Below are 14,879 nucleotides of genomic sequence, written 5' to 3'. Positions count from 1 at the left end.
GATAAAATGAACAAAAACTTAATTGTATTCTGTTATTATTGTCTCATTATTATCTAAAGCTGGAAAAAAATATATATTTGAGAGTGAAGACTTTCTACTAGGGGTGTGACACTAAACGGGAGACAAATACTCAAGTAAAATCATTTAAACGTTACTTAGGCCTTGTTTTATGACGTGGTAACATGCACAGGCAAAGAGACAGCAAAGCGCTGTGTCACTTTGAGCAGTTTTCAGAGACTAGAGTAAAATGCAAACTTTGCGAAAGTGAGTTGGTTAATTAGGAACCATTAGAAATAATAACACCGACAGTGATGTTAAACATCAGCAGATTGTCCGTGTGCGACGTGTTCACGTAGGCCTACGTTTGGAAATAGCCCGTGTAGTATTGGTAGCCCACGAGTGTCCGATGACAGGGCAGTTATCTTAATGTGCGCACAGTCTTAATAATAAACAGAAATAGTTACTTTTGCATTTTCATTAATGGCTTGTCTATTAGAATGTTAAGTCTAAAGAGCTCCTAAAACGTTTGAATCTTATTAGTTTAGGCTACATTTGGCTTGGTTTTCCCAATGTTTTTTTGCTCATAGACTAGTCGACTGGTCTAAAATACATCTAAAAACATAAGTATCAACGTGTACTCTGTATGTGGCGGATAAAGAACTCGGATCAGGATCAGAAGAAAATACAACTAGATCAGGATATTCCCTAGTGACAAAATTAGAACAAATATAAAATATATTAAGCAATATAAAAAGACAATGTTGTAGTGTAGATCATCAGATAGCATTTAACACTGAATCCTATTCACTCAGTTTAAAGCAGAAACAGTCTCTTACTGTGTGTGTGAGGGTCCAGGTTCATGGCTGGAGTCTGGAGGTTTCCCTTTGGACCGGTCACTCTTCATAGACAGACAGCCGGAGTCTGGAGACCCTGATCTCTGTCTGTGGAAACAACAATGTTTTACACAGATCATCAGTCTCTGTAAAAAGCAGAGATAACACTAACACTTTAATGTCCTCATGTACAGAAGCCTAAAAGGGCCATGTTTGCAGTTTTATATTTATGACGTATTTACCGAGTTCTGTTTCCTCTAGATCACGAGATACTGAACATAAGATGAAAGACCTTTTGTGATAACAGATTGACTATTACAATATCTCAAGATAATGACAAAAATAAACTGTGATCTCGAGATTTGATGACAAAATTGTGTTTAATTCCTCTTATCTTATTATTGAGAGTGCAGACTTTCTACATCTACATGTTTGAAGTTATCACATTACTGAATCCTATTCACTCAGTTTACAGTAGAAACAGTCTCTTACTTTGTGCCTGAAGGTCCAGGTTCACTACTGAGGACTGAGGGTTTTCTTTTAGACCGGTCCTCTTCCTCCACATCACTCATCTTCTGCAGTATGAGAGGTAACCTTTGACACACACACACACACACACACACACACACACACACACACACACACACACACACACACACACACACACACACACACACACACACACACACACACACACACACACACACACACACACACACACACACACACACACACACACACACACACACACACACACACACACACACACAGTTGAATAAAAGCAGAACTCCAACTCTAAAGTTGTTTATTTTACGATAGTCTTATCGAAACCATTTGTTTTCCAGCCATCATAATGACAAAATTTGCCGTTGGTTTAAATCCATTAAAAAAATAGTCCGTTAGAAGCTGTCTACTTCCTGATTGTTTTGACTTGTTTTGTAGCTGTGATGGCTCAGAAACAGGGAAGTGAAAACGGTGTTTAATGACCACCTCAGTACAGACAGGTTTTACACTCGTTATCTGCAGTTTAGTTTGTTGTTTATAGTTGTACAAAGAAATGAACAAACCTGTTTTTTCCCTCCACTTCTGCGAGTTCACTTTTCTGAACACTGGGCTCCCTCCCTGTAGATAGGCCTCCCACTTCCTTCATGCTGTTAATTTATGTCATGGTGGGAGGAACCCAGTTAAAGGCGTATTACCTCTCCTTACTTTGCTGGAATGTTGGCCAGAGTGTCCTTAATCCACTAGGACAGAGGATTGGGTTTTATCCGCCAGTTTTTCTCAGATGTTGTAATTGACTCAAAACTCAAAATAGTTGGTAGCATTTTTTAAACATTTTAAAAAAATATATCATTTCAGTTTAGTTAGATCAACATGGCATGAACCACAACAGTTCACATTTAAGTGACACATTATTATTAAGTTGTGTAATAGGATGTTACATTATGGGTTAAAAGTTATTACGTTTTGGGCCCAACATTTTGTTACATTATCGATCAGTTGTAACATTTTGGGTTTTGATACATTGTTGTCTCCTACAGGCAAACCCATTATCTCCTCTCCTTCATTCACCTGCAAACCCATTATCTCCTCTCCTTCATTCACCTGCAAACCCATTATCTCCTCTCCTTCATTCACCTGCAAACCCATTATCTCCTCTCCTTCATTCACCTGCAAACCCATTATCCCCTCTCCTTCATTCACCTGCAAACCCATTATCCCCTCTCCTTCATTCACCTGCAAACCCATTATCCCCTCTCCTTCATTCACCTGCAAACCCATTATCTCCTCTCCTTCATTCACCTGCAAACCCATTATCTCCTCTCCTTCATTCACCTGCAAACCCATTATCTCCTCTCCTTCATTCACCTGCAAACCCATTATCTCCTCTCCTTCATTCACCTGCAAACCCATTATCTCCTCTCCTTCATTCACCTGCAAACCCATTATCTCCTCTCCTTCATTCACCTGCACTTTAATCTGATAATATTTTAATATCTTGTATTTTGTATGTTTTAGTTTTCACGGTGCTCACCATGTGCATGAAGGAAAATAAATCGATTGAAGCATCAGCTAGACTCAGAGTCATTCGCCACACCACCAGAGGGGCAGTTACAACTAGGCTCAGAGGGAAAGAAGCCGCTGAAAAAAATATTCCAATAGAAATCATTTCATAGACACAAAATATGAACACTGAGTCAGACCAGATTAATATTGATGTGTTTGCAGGCTGCTTAGTTATATCGTAATTTGCTGATAAACAAATGTAGCTTTGCGGACACTAATTCATCATAAGTCTGCAAATTAGACAGACAGACAGACAGACAGACAGACAGACAGACAGACAGACAGACAGACAGGCACTTTATTGATCCGTAAAGAAAATTCCTAAACCCAGTTGACTCCAGCTAAGTCTAGCTCTGTTGTTGCTCATTGAGAGGAGCGGTGATCCTTTCTCAGTGTGGCAGCTAGGGGGAGATGTCTCTCCACCTTTCATTACTGTGAACCACTGAGGATGTGTTGGCTTGATGAGTCAGTCATCTGAACATATGTGACTGGATGTGTTCAAGGTGATATTATTACATTATAGTAATTATAGTAATATTGTAATGGTGACATTATTGTCATAGTTATTTAGCTATTAGCAAGTTAGGTTACTAGATTATCAGCTTTCATTAAATTTTTTTTACAGTTTTACATTAATTGCAGTTAGTAAATTACTGGCTTTACACTGTGAAGGTTTCACTCAATTAGTTGCAGGTTGCAAATTGCTTTCAACATAATGTCCATGCAACTGGAGTAAAAGTATTCAGCTGGCAGGTTTAATGAACGAACCCCAAACTGAGACCCACCAGACCAGGTAGTGGAAGGGGAACAACATCAGCCTACTGTTTTCTTTACTCCATCACACACCATAACATTTGTTCATTCATGTTTTACGTAGGGAGCCACTTACGGTTGTATGCAGCTGATCTCCCGCTCATCCTGCCCAAGTAGAGAAGCCAGTTCATCCAGGACGGCATCTGTCTGTCTGTCTGTCTGTCTGTCTGTCTGTCTGTCTGTCTGTCTGTCTGTCTGTCTGTCTGTCTGTCTGTCTGTCTGTCTGTCTCCCCTTCTGTAGGTTTCATCTTTTGGATCCTGAACGAATCTCCGCCCTGTGTGAAATGAACCAGGTGTCAAGCGAGGAGGAGCAGCCTGTAATAACCTCACATTATATTCATTGGTCTATAGTGCTTACGTCACGGATGCTGTGATCTGCTTGGTGACGTTGATAACAACAGAGAGCCGCCATTGTGAGGAACAAACAGTCAGTAATCCATGTGATAAAGTCGGGAGAATGTGATTAGTGGTGCAGCGTAGGTTCGTGTAGCCGTCGCCATCTGATGAAGGATGAAAAACGATTGTTAGAAATACAAGTTCTCTCAAGTTCCCATCGGCCAGCAAGGAATATTAGAGAAGGATTGTGTGGACTATAGCATATAACCTCCACTGCTCACCCAGACATCATATATATGAAGCATAGGCATATTCAACGTACAATACAGTGTCTCATAAAAGCCTGAATAACTGGGATGCTCCGGTGGTGTAGTGGATAGAGCGCGTATCATATGGGCTCCGGCCTTCGTGTCGCAGGTTCAAATTCGACCGGTGGACCTTTACTGCAGGTCATCCCCTCTCTCTCTGTCTCCTCATTTCAACTCTGTATAAAGCTTGAAAACTTCAAAAAATTGTCTTTAAAAAAAATAAGCCTAAATCACTTCCTGTATAGCTGGTTTCACTTTTTCAACCATAAGTGCAAAAATAACGAGCGCTCAATGTTAATTTATGAATGACGCACTAACAAAAATGTATCATTTTGCACACCATGGTTTATAGTTAAAATATATTTTAAAATTACGGACTTATTGAGAGCTCTAAAAAGCAAACTAGCTCAGTGTTGTTATACCTTATCACTCAGGGCGCATCATTTTACATTATTTTTCTTTATTAGGCTAACACACAGTTGAGCAAAGTTACCCAACAACCAGTGGTCAAAATACATAACTTATTGAAAATGCTTATGGCGACAAAAAATGTATTGGAATTTGGTAGAAATATTGTCAGTAGTTTATATTATAAAACCAAAATGTCCATTCTACTCAAACATATGCCTATAAAGAGTAAAACGAGAGACACTGAACATTTGGAGTGGTCTCTTCATTTTTTCCAGAGAAATATTTTGTTTGTACCTCAAAATGGCGACCGAGCTTTAGGAACCATGGCAACCGAAGCCCGAAACGGACAAATTAAAAGTTAAATTAAAGGGACACTGTGTAATATGACATCATCAAGAAAGTTCTACAAAGTTCTAGAATGCAACGCTCCCTGGGTAACCCCAACCCTTTTGAATAATAACAGAAGCTACAGTGGCCTTCAAGGACAAGAACAATTCTAAATTTTAAACAATGCACCTGATGACATTCCAAAAACATGGATTCCTCCATAACACTTGCCTGCTCAATGTACAAAATGTAATATTAATATTTGGAATTCTCCGCTCAGGAGGATAATTCAGATTATTGGCAGAGGTGATTTTACACCAATGAGGACATATTTATGAATGAGGATATTGATTCTAGCTAATAACTTACTTAAAATGTTACACAGTGTCCCTTTAAGTTATTAAATTAACTTACTAGTCAATTTACACGACGGCAGAATAAATTGTGATAACTATGTTACATCATTACATTATCAGAAGATTAGCTATCAAAGCAGACAACGAACATTATCGCTAGCAAGAAAAATACATACAAACGTCAGTTAGTTCACCGGCTAACGGCCATTTAACCCGTTTAACGTTAGCCTACCTCGTTTACATACATAGCTCAACTGTTTGACAGAAAAATAAATAAAAGAAAAACGTTAGCATTACCAACCTGGCATGAAATCGATGAGAACTATCTCCTTTTGAGGAATCCAAGACGCGGTATTCATTCTCATAATAACGATTGAGTTTGAGAAGAAAAAGTGCCGTGTTTTTGGGGAGTGTTGAAAGTGTCCTGTCGAAAGAAATCAAGCATCAACGGTCGATGACGTCACGAACTGACACGCGACCTGCGTTTTGATTGGCTGTTGGAGCAACTACTTTCACAAAGTTGATATCTTTGCAGTTGGTTTTAAGACAAAAATATATATATAGGCTATAAAACTAGTGAAACAATATCAGAGCAATAGGCTATTCAAAAGAGAAAAAAGAAAAACTGATAAGATAAAATAAAATAAAAATAACAAAAGCAGATAGGCCTGGGAGAGGAGTCTTGTTGAAAGAAACCAAGCATCAACGGCCGATGACGTCACCACCGAGGCTTCGATCAGCGATTTGATTGGCTGTTGCGAGCAAACTACTTTGCAGTTGATTTTCAGACAAAAATGATATAGGCTACAAATATAGTAGTGAAACAATATCAAAGCATTATTCACTTTGTCTTGTTTTCAGAGTGTTTTTTCTTTGGTGTGCTGGAGCTTAGCACATATAAGAAAGCAAAGTATTTTATAATAAACCTTTTATTTCAGATTGTGTTCAGAACTGGGTGATAATAATAATAATAATAATAATAATAATAATAATAATAATAATAATAATAATAATAATAATAATAATAATAATTTTTATTTGTATAGCACCCTTCGCTCAGAGTGATTTCCATGCACAAAATAAAGAAAATACAAAACTAAACACATTCATCACAGGCAAGAGACCCGCAAAAAAAGCATAGAGCAACAGATAAAATAAATAAATACATAAAAAGTATTAATTAATTAAAACATGTTCAATGCATAAAACAAAGATATTAGAGACCACAACCATAAAATAGGATAAAATAAGGATTTGAAGTTTTCCGCAAAATGATCTTCCGGGAATAAACCGCAGAAGGAGCTCAAGCCTCAGGATCCACTGTGTTGAATATGACGTCATGGTCTATTGGAAATTGCAAATGTTTTAATCAAGCATTTTAATTTCTTTTCTCTTCTTCATTCAAGTTTATACTTCTTCCTACTCCTTTTCAGGCATATCAATTCAATATGTTATTTGTTTATTTTTTGTTTATTTTTATTTGTGAAATCATTTGAACATTTTTTTTTATTGTATTTTCATGCTTTTAATTTTTCTTTTTTGATATGTCTGAAATAAAATTGAATCAATCAATCAATCAATCAATCAATCAATCAATTAGCTGCTTTTGAACTTGTATTTGTCGCGATATAAGTCAAGTCTCTCTTAAAAAAGAGATTTTAAATCTCAATCGGACTAACCTGGTTTACAAAAGATTGTAGAAGGCTACAATATGGTTAGGGTTAGAATTTACTGAAAAGGACGAATTACAATTCATTTCATTTTGAAAGAAGAATGTAGGCTATGTACATTGTTGCAGCGTCGTCCGGAATAATCATAATCAATCAAATGTAAACATTAAAGACCTACTTCACCAGTTGGAATATGAAGGTGTATTGAATTTGGAGATCCTATTTAGTATAAATGTGCAAATTTTTTTTTTTTTTAATCAGATCATCCTAGCCTGAGAAAAGTGTCAGGGAGGGACCATAAGGAAGGGACCAAACAGAACAAGTGGAGCGGTTGAGGTACATGGATTCGAATCTCTATCCCAACTGCCATTTTCTCCCCAAATCCTCCACCCCAGCTTTAAGATGAAGATGAAATTTAAGTTGAAAGTATTCAAAAAGTAAACAACAAAAGTGCACATAACAATGAACAAACTTTTATACATGATTTTCAATGCTGACATTAACCTTCATATAAACCTATACTATCTATGATATAAACATATAGCACATTTCCATGTAACATATTCCATTATGGACATATATACACAGTAAGAATCACAATCCAAACCAGTGAAATCATTGACCACTTTGGTACAAATATCCTGTATATGAAACAGACATGATTTTCTTTTTGACTTTATTACTGATGCTCAATTTACGTCATCTTTTATTTTGTAAGAGCCATTTTATGTTTAATTTGTATTCTGCCTCCCACCACTTGGGGCAGTATACGCTGGTTGATTAAATAAGGTGCACATACTCATAGAGGTAACTGGCAGCAGGTGTTGCTATTTTCTAAGGAAGCAAACAGTCTTTGACCATGCTGACAGAGGCTGATATTGTGAATTACAAACTTGATAGATTATTAAAAAAAAGGCGTAAAGGATATTTGGCCTGCTTTGTTTTTGTTTTTTGAAAGGTTTGAGTTTAAATAAATACATATCATTTTGAATAGAAACCAGTGGACCGGACCATCTTTGTTTTACATGTGTAAAGTAAGTTTCATTTAGCAACCATAGTGGCAATAGTTTGAATGGCACACACACACACACACACACACACACACACACACACACACACACACACACACACACACACACACACACACACACACACACACACACACACACACACACACACACACACACACACACACACACACACACACACACACACACACACACACACACACACACACACACGTAGTAACACAATGACAGTCAGAAACTAAAATTCACTCACTATGAAAATTAGGTAGATGAGACACACACACACACACACACACACGCACACACACACACACACACACACACACAATCACAATGCACATTCAGACGTCCTCAGACTAGATTTTCATCATTTGCGTTTACACCATTTCATTGCATTTCTTCTCCTGATGAGTTGCAGTTTGTCGTTCGTCTCTTCTTCCTCATCATCGACCTCAAAGCATTCTGGGTAATCTTCATCTTGTTCTTTACAAACTGTGTAGACATTCTCCTGGGATAAAATAATTCTCCATCAATCAATGATACATGAATTCCAAAATGCAACATTGCAAAATAAAAAAAATAATATTTTTTTTCAATCGTAAATATTAAATTCTAAATATGTAGCTCCGCCTTAGCTTCCTGTGTTTTTCAAAGTAAAAGTCCTTATTGTGTGAGCGAAGGGTTTTTACTATTCTATCTGATGCATTTTCCTGCTTTACAATCTGTACAGTATGCCGTCTTTAGACTCTTGATTCAGATCAAATATATATACAGTATATATAAGTAACAGAGAATATTGGATAGAAACTATATTATACTATCTATGATAGAAACCCCAGACTTACCCCCCAAAAATATCTTGGCTTTGAAAACTGCAGGGGAAAAACATGGACTCAGATCTCTTCAGTGGAGCTGGTTCCATTGTTGCTCGTTGCTGCAATGAAATGGACATGGACTTAGTTGCATCTCTCTCTTGATCACAAGAAGCAAATAAAACTCCCTGGCAGAAAGGAAATAGCAACAATCTGTCAGCATTATATATAATATATCTATGGTCATCACGCTTTGCACTTCTGCATCTCACACTCAGTTTTAACTTTTTATTTTACTTTAAATGTAAACTTAGCTATTGGACAGAATGGCATCTTGCCTTAGCAACAGCAGTTACTTACTAGCTGTCCAAGAGCATTTTTGTTACTGAGGTCTCAAAAGCTGACTAAAATAATTAAATTAAGAACAAATTGACTTTGGAACTTGTTTTGTGCAGCCATATCATCCTGGTACCAATAATGGTCGTTCCCATCCCTAACCCTAACAATTATTATTTGCCTCAGGGGGCTTTACAATCTGTACAGCATAAATGTTGTCTTTAGACCCTCGATTCAGATCAAATATTATATATGATTAACTTCTCTCACACTAGGAGCTAGTGTGAGAGTAGCATTTTTTTAACCTGTCTTTCCCTGATGTTCTCTTTATCCTTCCTACTTTAAGGGGCGCAGCGCACGCTGCCGACTCTTCAGTGTACCCCCCCCTGTCTCCCATGTTTGTTTATTGTCACTCAATGTCTCTTGGCGGGGTATAACTGTAAACAGATTATCGTTGTTTTGGTACAATGACAAAATAAACCATCTTGAATCTTGAATCTTGATCTTGAATCTAACGCGGAAAATTGGAAAGAAACCTCAGACTTACCCCCAAAACTTATCTTGGCTTTTAAAGTTACAAGGGAAAAACATGGACTCAGATCTCTTCAGTGGAGCTGGTTCCATTGTTCCTCGTTCCTGCAATGAAACAACAACAAGTAAAGCAGCAGGAAGTTCAGAACATACAGTATATCTGCAGTCAAAACACATCAGGGAAGTTGCCCAGAGGAAAGATTTACTACTCAAAGCTCTTCTACAGCGTGTAGTGCATCTTATTGCTCGGGAGAAAAAAAATGAGACAGGAGAAATAAAGCTCAGTCTCAGTTTGGTGTCATAGTTGTCTAGGAGAAGTAGGCTAAATGAAAATGTTTTGAGATCTCTTTTCGAATTTTCCTTTCCTCTGGGTGGACTTGTGTTAAATCTGCATCATCTTTTGTTGTGACACATATGGAAGGTCCTTCACTTCACCTCTATGATCCGTTTGATTAATAATAAAAAAATAATTGTATCTGCTTTTCATGCATTCCAAAAAAAATAGCTCCGAAAAATTATCCGACAAAAAAAATAAACAAAACGAAAAAATATATTTTATGCCCCTTCCCTGATGCTGGGGCAATGAAGAGATGGGGAAATGACTGTTGCACTGTCATTAACACACTACGTGTCTATCTGCTTGTTGCATCTCTCTCTTGATCACATGAATAAATAACAACAATATGTCACGCTTTGCACTTCTGCATCTGTCTCTCTGCACCAGCAAAAGTTACAACAGTGAAAAGCAGAAACATCCTGGTGTGAGAGATTGTGAGACTGAGCTGTCTTTCACTTGCAGTTCACAGCAACTTTATTTTTTATGTTTTAAATTTGGATGCACATAAACTATCAATAATCTCTATATATGGCGCTCGTGGGGTAGTGGTTAGACGTTAGACCCCCCCCTCCACTTCCCCCTCCCTCTCCCGTAGCCTGTCTGTATTTAAACAGAAAATAAACTTAAAATAACAATTATTTTATTATATTGCATCGCAAATTGCAATATTGTCGACCATTATTATCACACAATATAGGCTACAGTATGTCAACGTCAGAATGGCACTGCCCTGTGGAGACGCTATTTTTCCATGACCAATGCCCCGACGAAAACATGTTTATATGTAAATAGAGCGCGCATTTAATATCAAGACATAGGCTACACTGGAAGAAAGTATAGACTTCAGATCCAAAACTGTGAGCAGGTTTCCACTATAATATCAGTATTATAGCCATTCACTGACAACATTATTATTTTTTTGCAGTAAGACAGTGTGTGAGGGTAGAGAGAATAGCCTGACTCTATTCAATATGATAAACCTTATTTTGAATTTGTTTTTTATCTTGTTTTTCCTCTTTTTCTTTTCTTTATGTTTCTATGTTTCTATGTAAAGCGTCTTTGAGTGAACTCCAATAAAGCGCTATATAAATCCTATCAACTATTATTTTTCTTAAAGGGACACTGTGTAACATTTTAAGTAATTTATTAGCTAAAATCAATATCCTCATTCATAAATATGTCCTCATTGGTGTAAAATCACCTCTGCCAATAATCGGAATTATCCTCCTGAGCGCAGAATTACAAATATTAATATTACATTTTGTACATTGAGATGGTAAGTCTTATGGAGGCATCCATGTTTTTGGAATGTCATCAGGTGCATTGTTTAGAATTGAGAATTGTTCTTGTCCTTGAAGGCCTCTGTAGCTTCTGTTATTATTCTAAAGGGGTGGGGTTACCCAGGGAGCGTTGCATTCTAGAACTTTCTAGATGATGTCATATTACACAGTGCCCCTTTAATATTATATTACTAACATCAAACCTTTACGAGGATTTACGAGCATTTACTACACAACCAGTTTCCTTCACATCCTTAATCTGCCCGGTAAACATGTTAACAGTTGTTTACCTTCCAGCGCTCAAAGAGGAAATGTAGGCGACAGTGTTCCGTGTGTGATAAAATAAACTGTCTGTCTGTCTGTCTGTCTGTCTGTCCGTCTGTCTGACCTCAAATGCTCCCCTGCCTAGCGACCACTAGGTTTGACTTTGTGACACTTAACACGTTCCAATATGAAAGCAAAAGTATCAGATAGGCTGTACATAGTCTCGATATGAATAGACCTGTGAGAGGCTGCTCCAGTCTGACTCATGTTTCATTGCAAATGAGTTTTCTTTTCTGATAACACAACTTGATTTGACCAACTGAAAAGAAAGGAATCATTCTTACCTGTGAAGCCGACGTGTCACACACACAGCCAGCCAGTCACTACTAATAAAGCTTTATGCTCCGGATGATTTAGTAAGGGCTGGCTTGTTTTTATTCGTTTAAATTTGCAAACCAATCACAATCGCTGTGGGCGGCGCTCAGGCTCTGGGCTCAGCACATGAACCAAAATATTACAAACCTGGCCCTGGACATAGTATAAAAAAGGTCCTTGCAATAGTTTTAGAGACACAATGATGAGGCCACCACAGAACAGAATATAGTGTTCTATATCTACTGCAGCCTTTTCACAACCTACATCCGGTACGCCAGACTAAAGTCTCATACACCTACAGTCGAGAGTTTCCACCGCCATCTAAAGAGAAGTCATTCGTATACATTCACAGTTTCCACGCATTGTTCGTCTTGCAAAAAAAATAAAAAATGAATTTGGAAACCAGGCAGTAGGCTGTACAAAGAGGTGAAAACATGTCTTGTGCCTTTACCACCCACCCACCCACACACACACACACACACACACACACACACACACACACACACACACACACACACACACACACACACACACACACACACACACACACACACACACACACACACACACACACACACACACACACACACACACACACACACACACACACACACACACACACACACACACACACACACACACACACACACACACACACACACACACACACACACACACACGACCTGTGGCTAAAAACCACAGAAAACTGAACGCATGCAGTCCTATTTGACTGTCTATAGAACATGCTTTAATCACCCATAATGACACTGTTGATGACCTGGTTTTACCATTTAACACTATTAGACTTATAGTTAACAAATACCAGAAATCTAAATGATATCCCAACACTGACTACAGTATATTATTCTTCCTGTATACTGATCATCATGTTTGCTATTTCACCAGAATAAATGTAGTATGCTATACATTATGTAGTGGCACATTAAAGTCAGCAATTCTGAAGAATGTTTGTTGTCTAAATAACTTTTTGTCAAAATCAGTGAATATCTCCTCATGATCCACTAGCTGTCTGTACTGTGTGTGTTTGAGAAAACAATCTGGTGTTAATACACAGCCTAGGCTCTGAAATAGGTATGATAACAAAGTGTGCCCTCTGAAACTAGCTCAATGCCCGTTTACAGAGCCTAAGCTGTCTATTAACACTGGATTTTTTTTCCAACGCACACACAGTACAGACAGATAGCGGATCGTGAGGAGATATTCACTAATTTTGACATAAAAAAATTACTCCCCAGAATCTCTGACTCCACCTTTAATTATTTAGGAATAACTTTACATTGTAGACACCTGATAATCATGACATTTGTTATGCCTTTAAATTACATTCTTATCATGTTGTTCACACTTCCACAAAAAAAAAACAACGAACCCTTTGTGATATTACGCATTTATTCATTTCATATGTGAATACACTCATATGTGTAATAGCATTGTGTGCTAACTATAGCATTGTGTGCTAACTATAGGCACATATGGGTTAGTCATTGGTTCAGTCTGAGGTTACAATGTTCTTACTGGGTGTTAAAGGTGATGGAGAAAGTCGGGGTTGGTCAAATTTTTTTTTAAGATAATTTTTTGGGCATTTTCAAGCTTTATTAGACAGTACAGAGTTGAAATGGGGAGACAGAGAGAGAGAGAGAGAGAGGGGGGGGATGACCTGCAGTAAAGGTCCACGGGTCGGATTTGAACCCGCGACCACTGCAACGAAGGCCAGAGCCAATATGGTACACGCTCGATCCACTACACCACCGGAGCACCACGTAGGTCTCATTTTCTTTAGCTGAAGTTTCTACCCATTCTCTCATATGCAATACAACATGTTAATTGTCCCGTTATTGTTGTATAAATGCCCTTTAAGTTTGTTACAACATGCTGTCCTTTGTGTTTAGAAAAAGGTTCAAATGGAATGTGTAAAGTGGTGTGTTCCAATGATGAAAGAATATCCACAATTTATAGTAAACGTTGGTTTGTTGGTATAAGGCGATGTGTGTCCTCTTGTTAGTGTTCCCCTCTTCAAGAACTCATGGTGACCTGGATGAACTGGAGAGAGAGAGAGAGAGAGAGAGAGAGAGAGAGAGAGAGAGAGAGAGAGAGAGAGAGAGAGAGAGAGAGAGAGAGAGAGAGAGAGAGAGAGAGAGAGAGAGAGAGAGAGAGAGGGAGGGAGAGAGAGAGAGAGAGAGAGAGAGAGAGAGAGAGAGGGAGGGAGAGAGAGAGAGAGAGAGAGAGAGAGAGAGAGAGAGAGAGAGAGAGAGAGAGAGACAGAGAGAGAGAGAGAGAGAGAGAGAGACAGAGAGAGAAATAGACAAATTGAATTTACAGAAGCTACGGTGGCCTTGAAGGACAGGACACTAAAGTTACTAAAGATCAACCACAATTTTAATTAATTATTTTTTCTCCAGTTTTTAATCAAATGTGTGGCCGGCTGTGGTGAAGTGTGTAGGGCGGTCGTCCACTGGGTTACAGGGTCGGTGGTTTGATCCCCCGTCTCCCCGCCACATGTCCAAGTGTCCCTGAGCAAAGAGACACTGAACCCTAAATGTCTCCTGATAGTTTAGCTTGCACCCTGCGTGGTAGCTGCTGCTGCTGCTATCGGTGTATGAATGTGTGTGTGAATGGGTGAATGTGTACAAAACAATGTAAAGCGCTTTGGGTCTGTGAAAAACCAGGGAAAAGAGCTGTATAAGTGGAGTGCATTTACTATTTACTTGGATTTGATTATTCGCCAATGTAGAAACTATTTCTTGTATATTATCATCATTACTATGTTTATCATG

The 14,879-nt window shown here is 38.2% G+C and overlaps 1 protein-coding gene and 2 long non-coding RNA genes across 5 annotated transcripts in view; all 3 read right to left on the bottom strand.

The window, feature by feature from the left end:
* LOC307270242 (sorcin-like) overlaps nucleotides 1–14,879 on the bottom strand; it is a 26,588-nt gene that overhangs the window by 1,169 nt on the left and 10,540 nt on the right. For 2 of the 3 annotated variants that reach the window (XM_080053434.1, XM_080053436.1), the window contains exon 8: nucleotides 13,491–14,145. The exons of the other annotated variant lie outside the window; for it this stretch is intronic. In XM_080053434.1, coding sequence (XP_079909560.1) covers nucleotides 14,119–14,145 — 27 coding nt within the window. In that variant the 3' untranslated portion in view covers nucleotides 13,491–14,118. Of the gene's footprint in view, nucleotides 1–13,490; nucleotides 14,146–14,879 lie in introns of those variants that run through there. 3 annotated transcript variants of the gene reach the window in all.
* On the bottom strand, nucleotides 835–1,948 carry LOC307270244. The gene is made up of 3 exons (XR_013845538.1): nucleotides 1,901–1,948; nucleotides 1,326–1,427; nucleotides 835–941 (listed from the first exon to the last, which is right to left on the bottom strand). It is a non-coding gene; the product is annotated as an uncharacterized lncRNA (long non-coding RNA).
* On the bottom strand, nucleotides 8,323–9,936 carry LOC307270200. Its single transcript, XR_013845534.1, has 3 exons — nucleotides 9,845–9,936; nucleotides 8,995–9,083; nucleotides 8,323–8,657 (listed from the first exon to the last, which is right to left on the bottom strand). It is a non-coding gene; the product is annotated as an uncharacterized lncRNA (long non-coding RNA).

The sequence above is a fragment of the Ammodytes marinus genome (assembly GCF_949987685.1).
Source record: "Ammodytes marinus genome assembly, chromosome: 25".
Lineage (NCBI taxonomy): Eukaryota > Metazoa > Chordata > Actinopteri > Uranoscopiformes > Ammodytidae > Ammodytes > Ammodytes marinus.
Note: the sequence above shows the minus strand (reverse complement) of the source record. Positions and strands in the feature narration are given on the sequence as shown.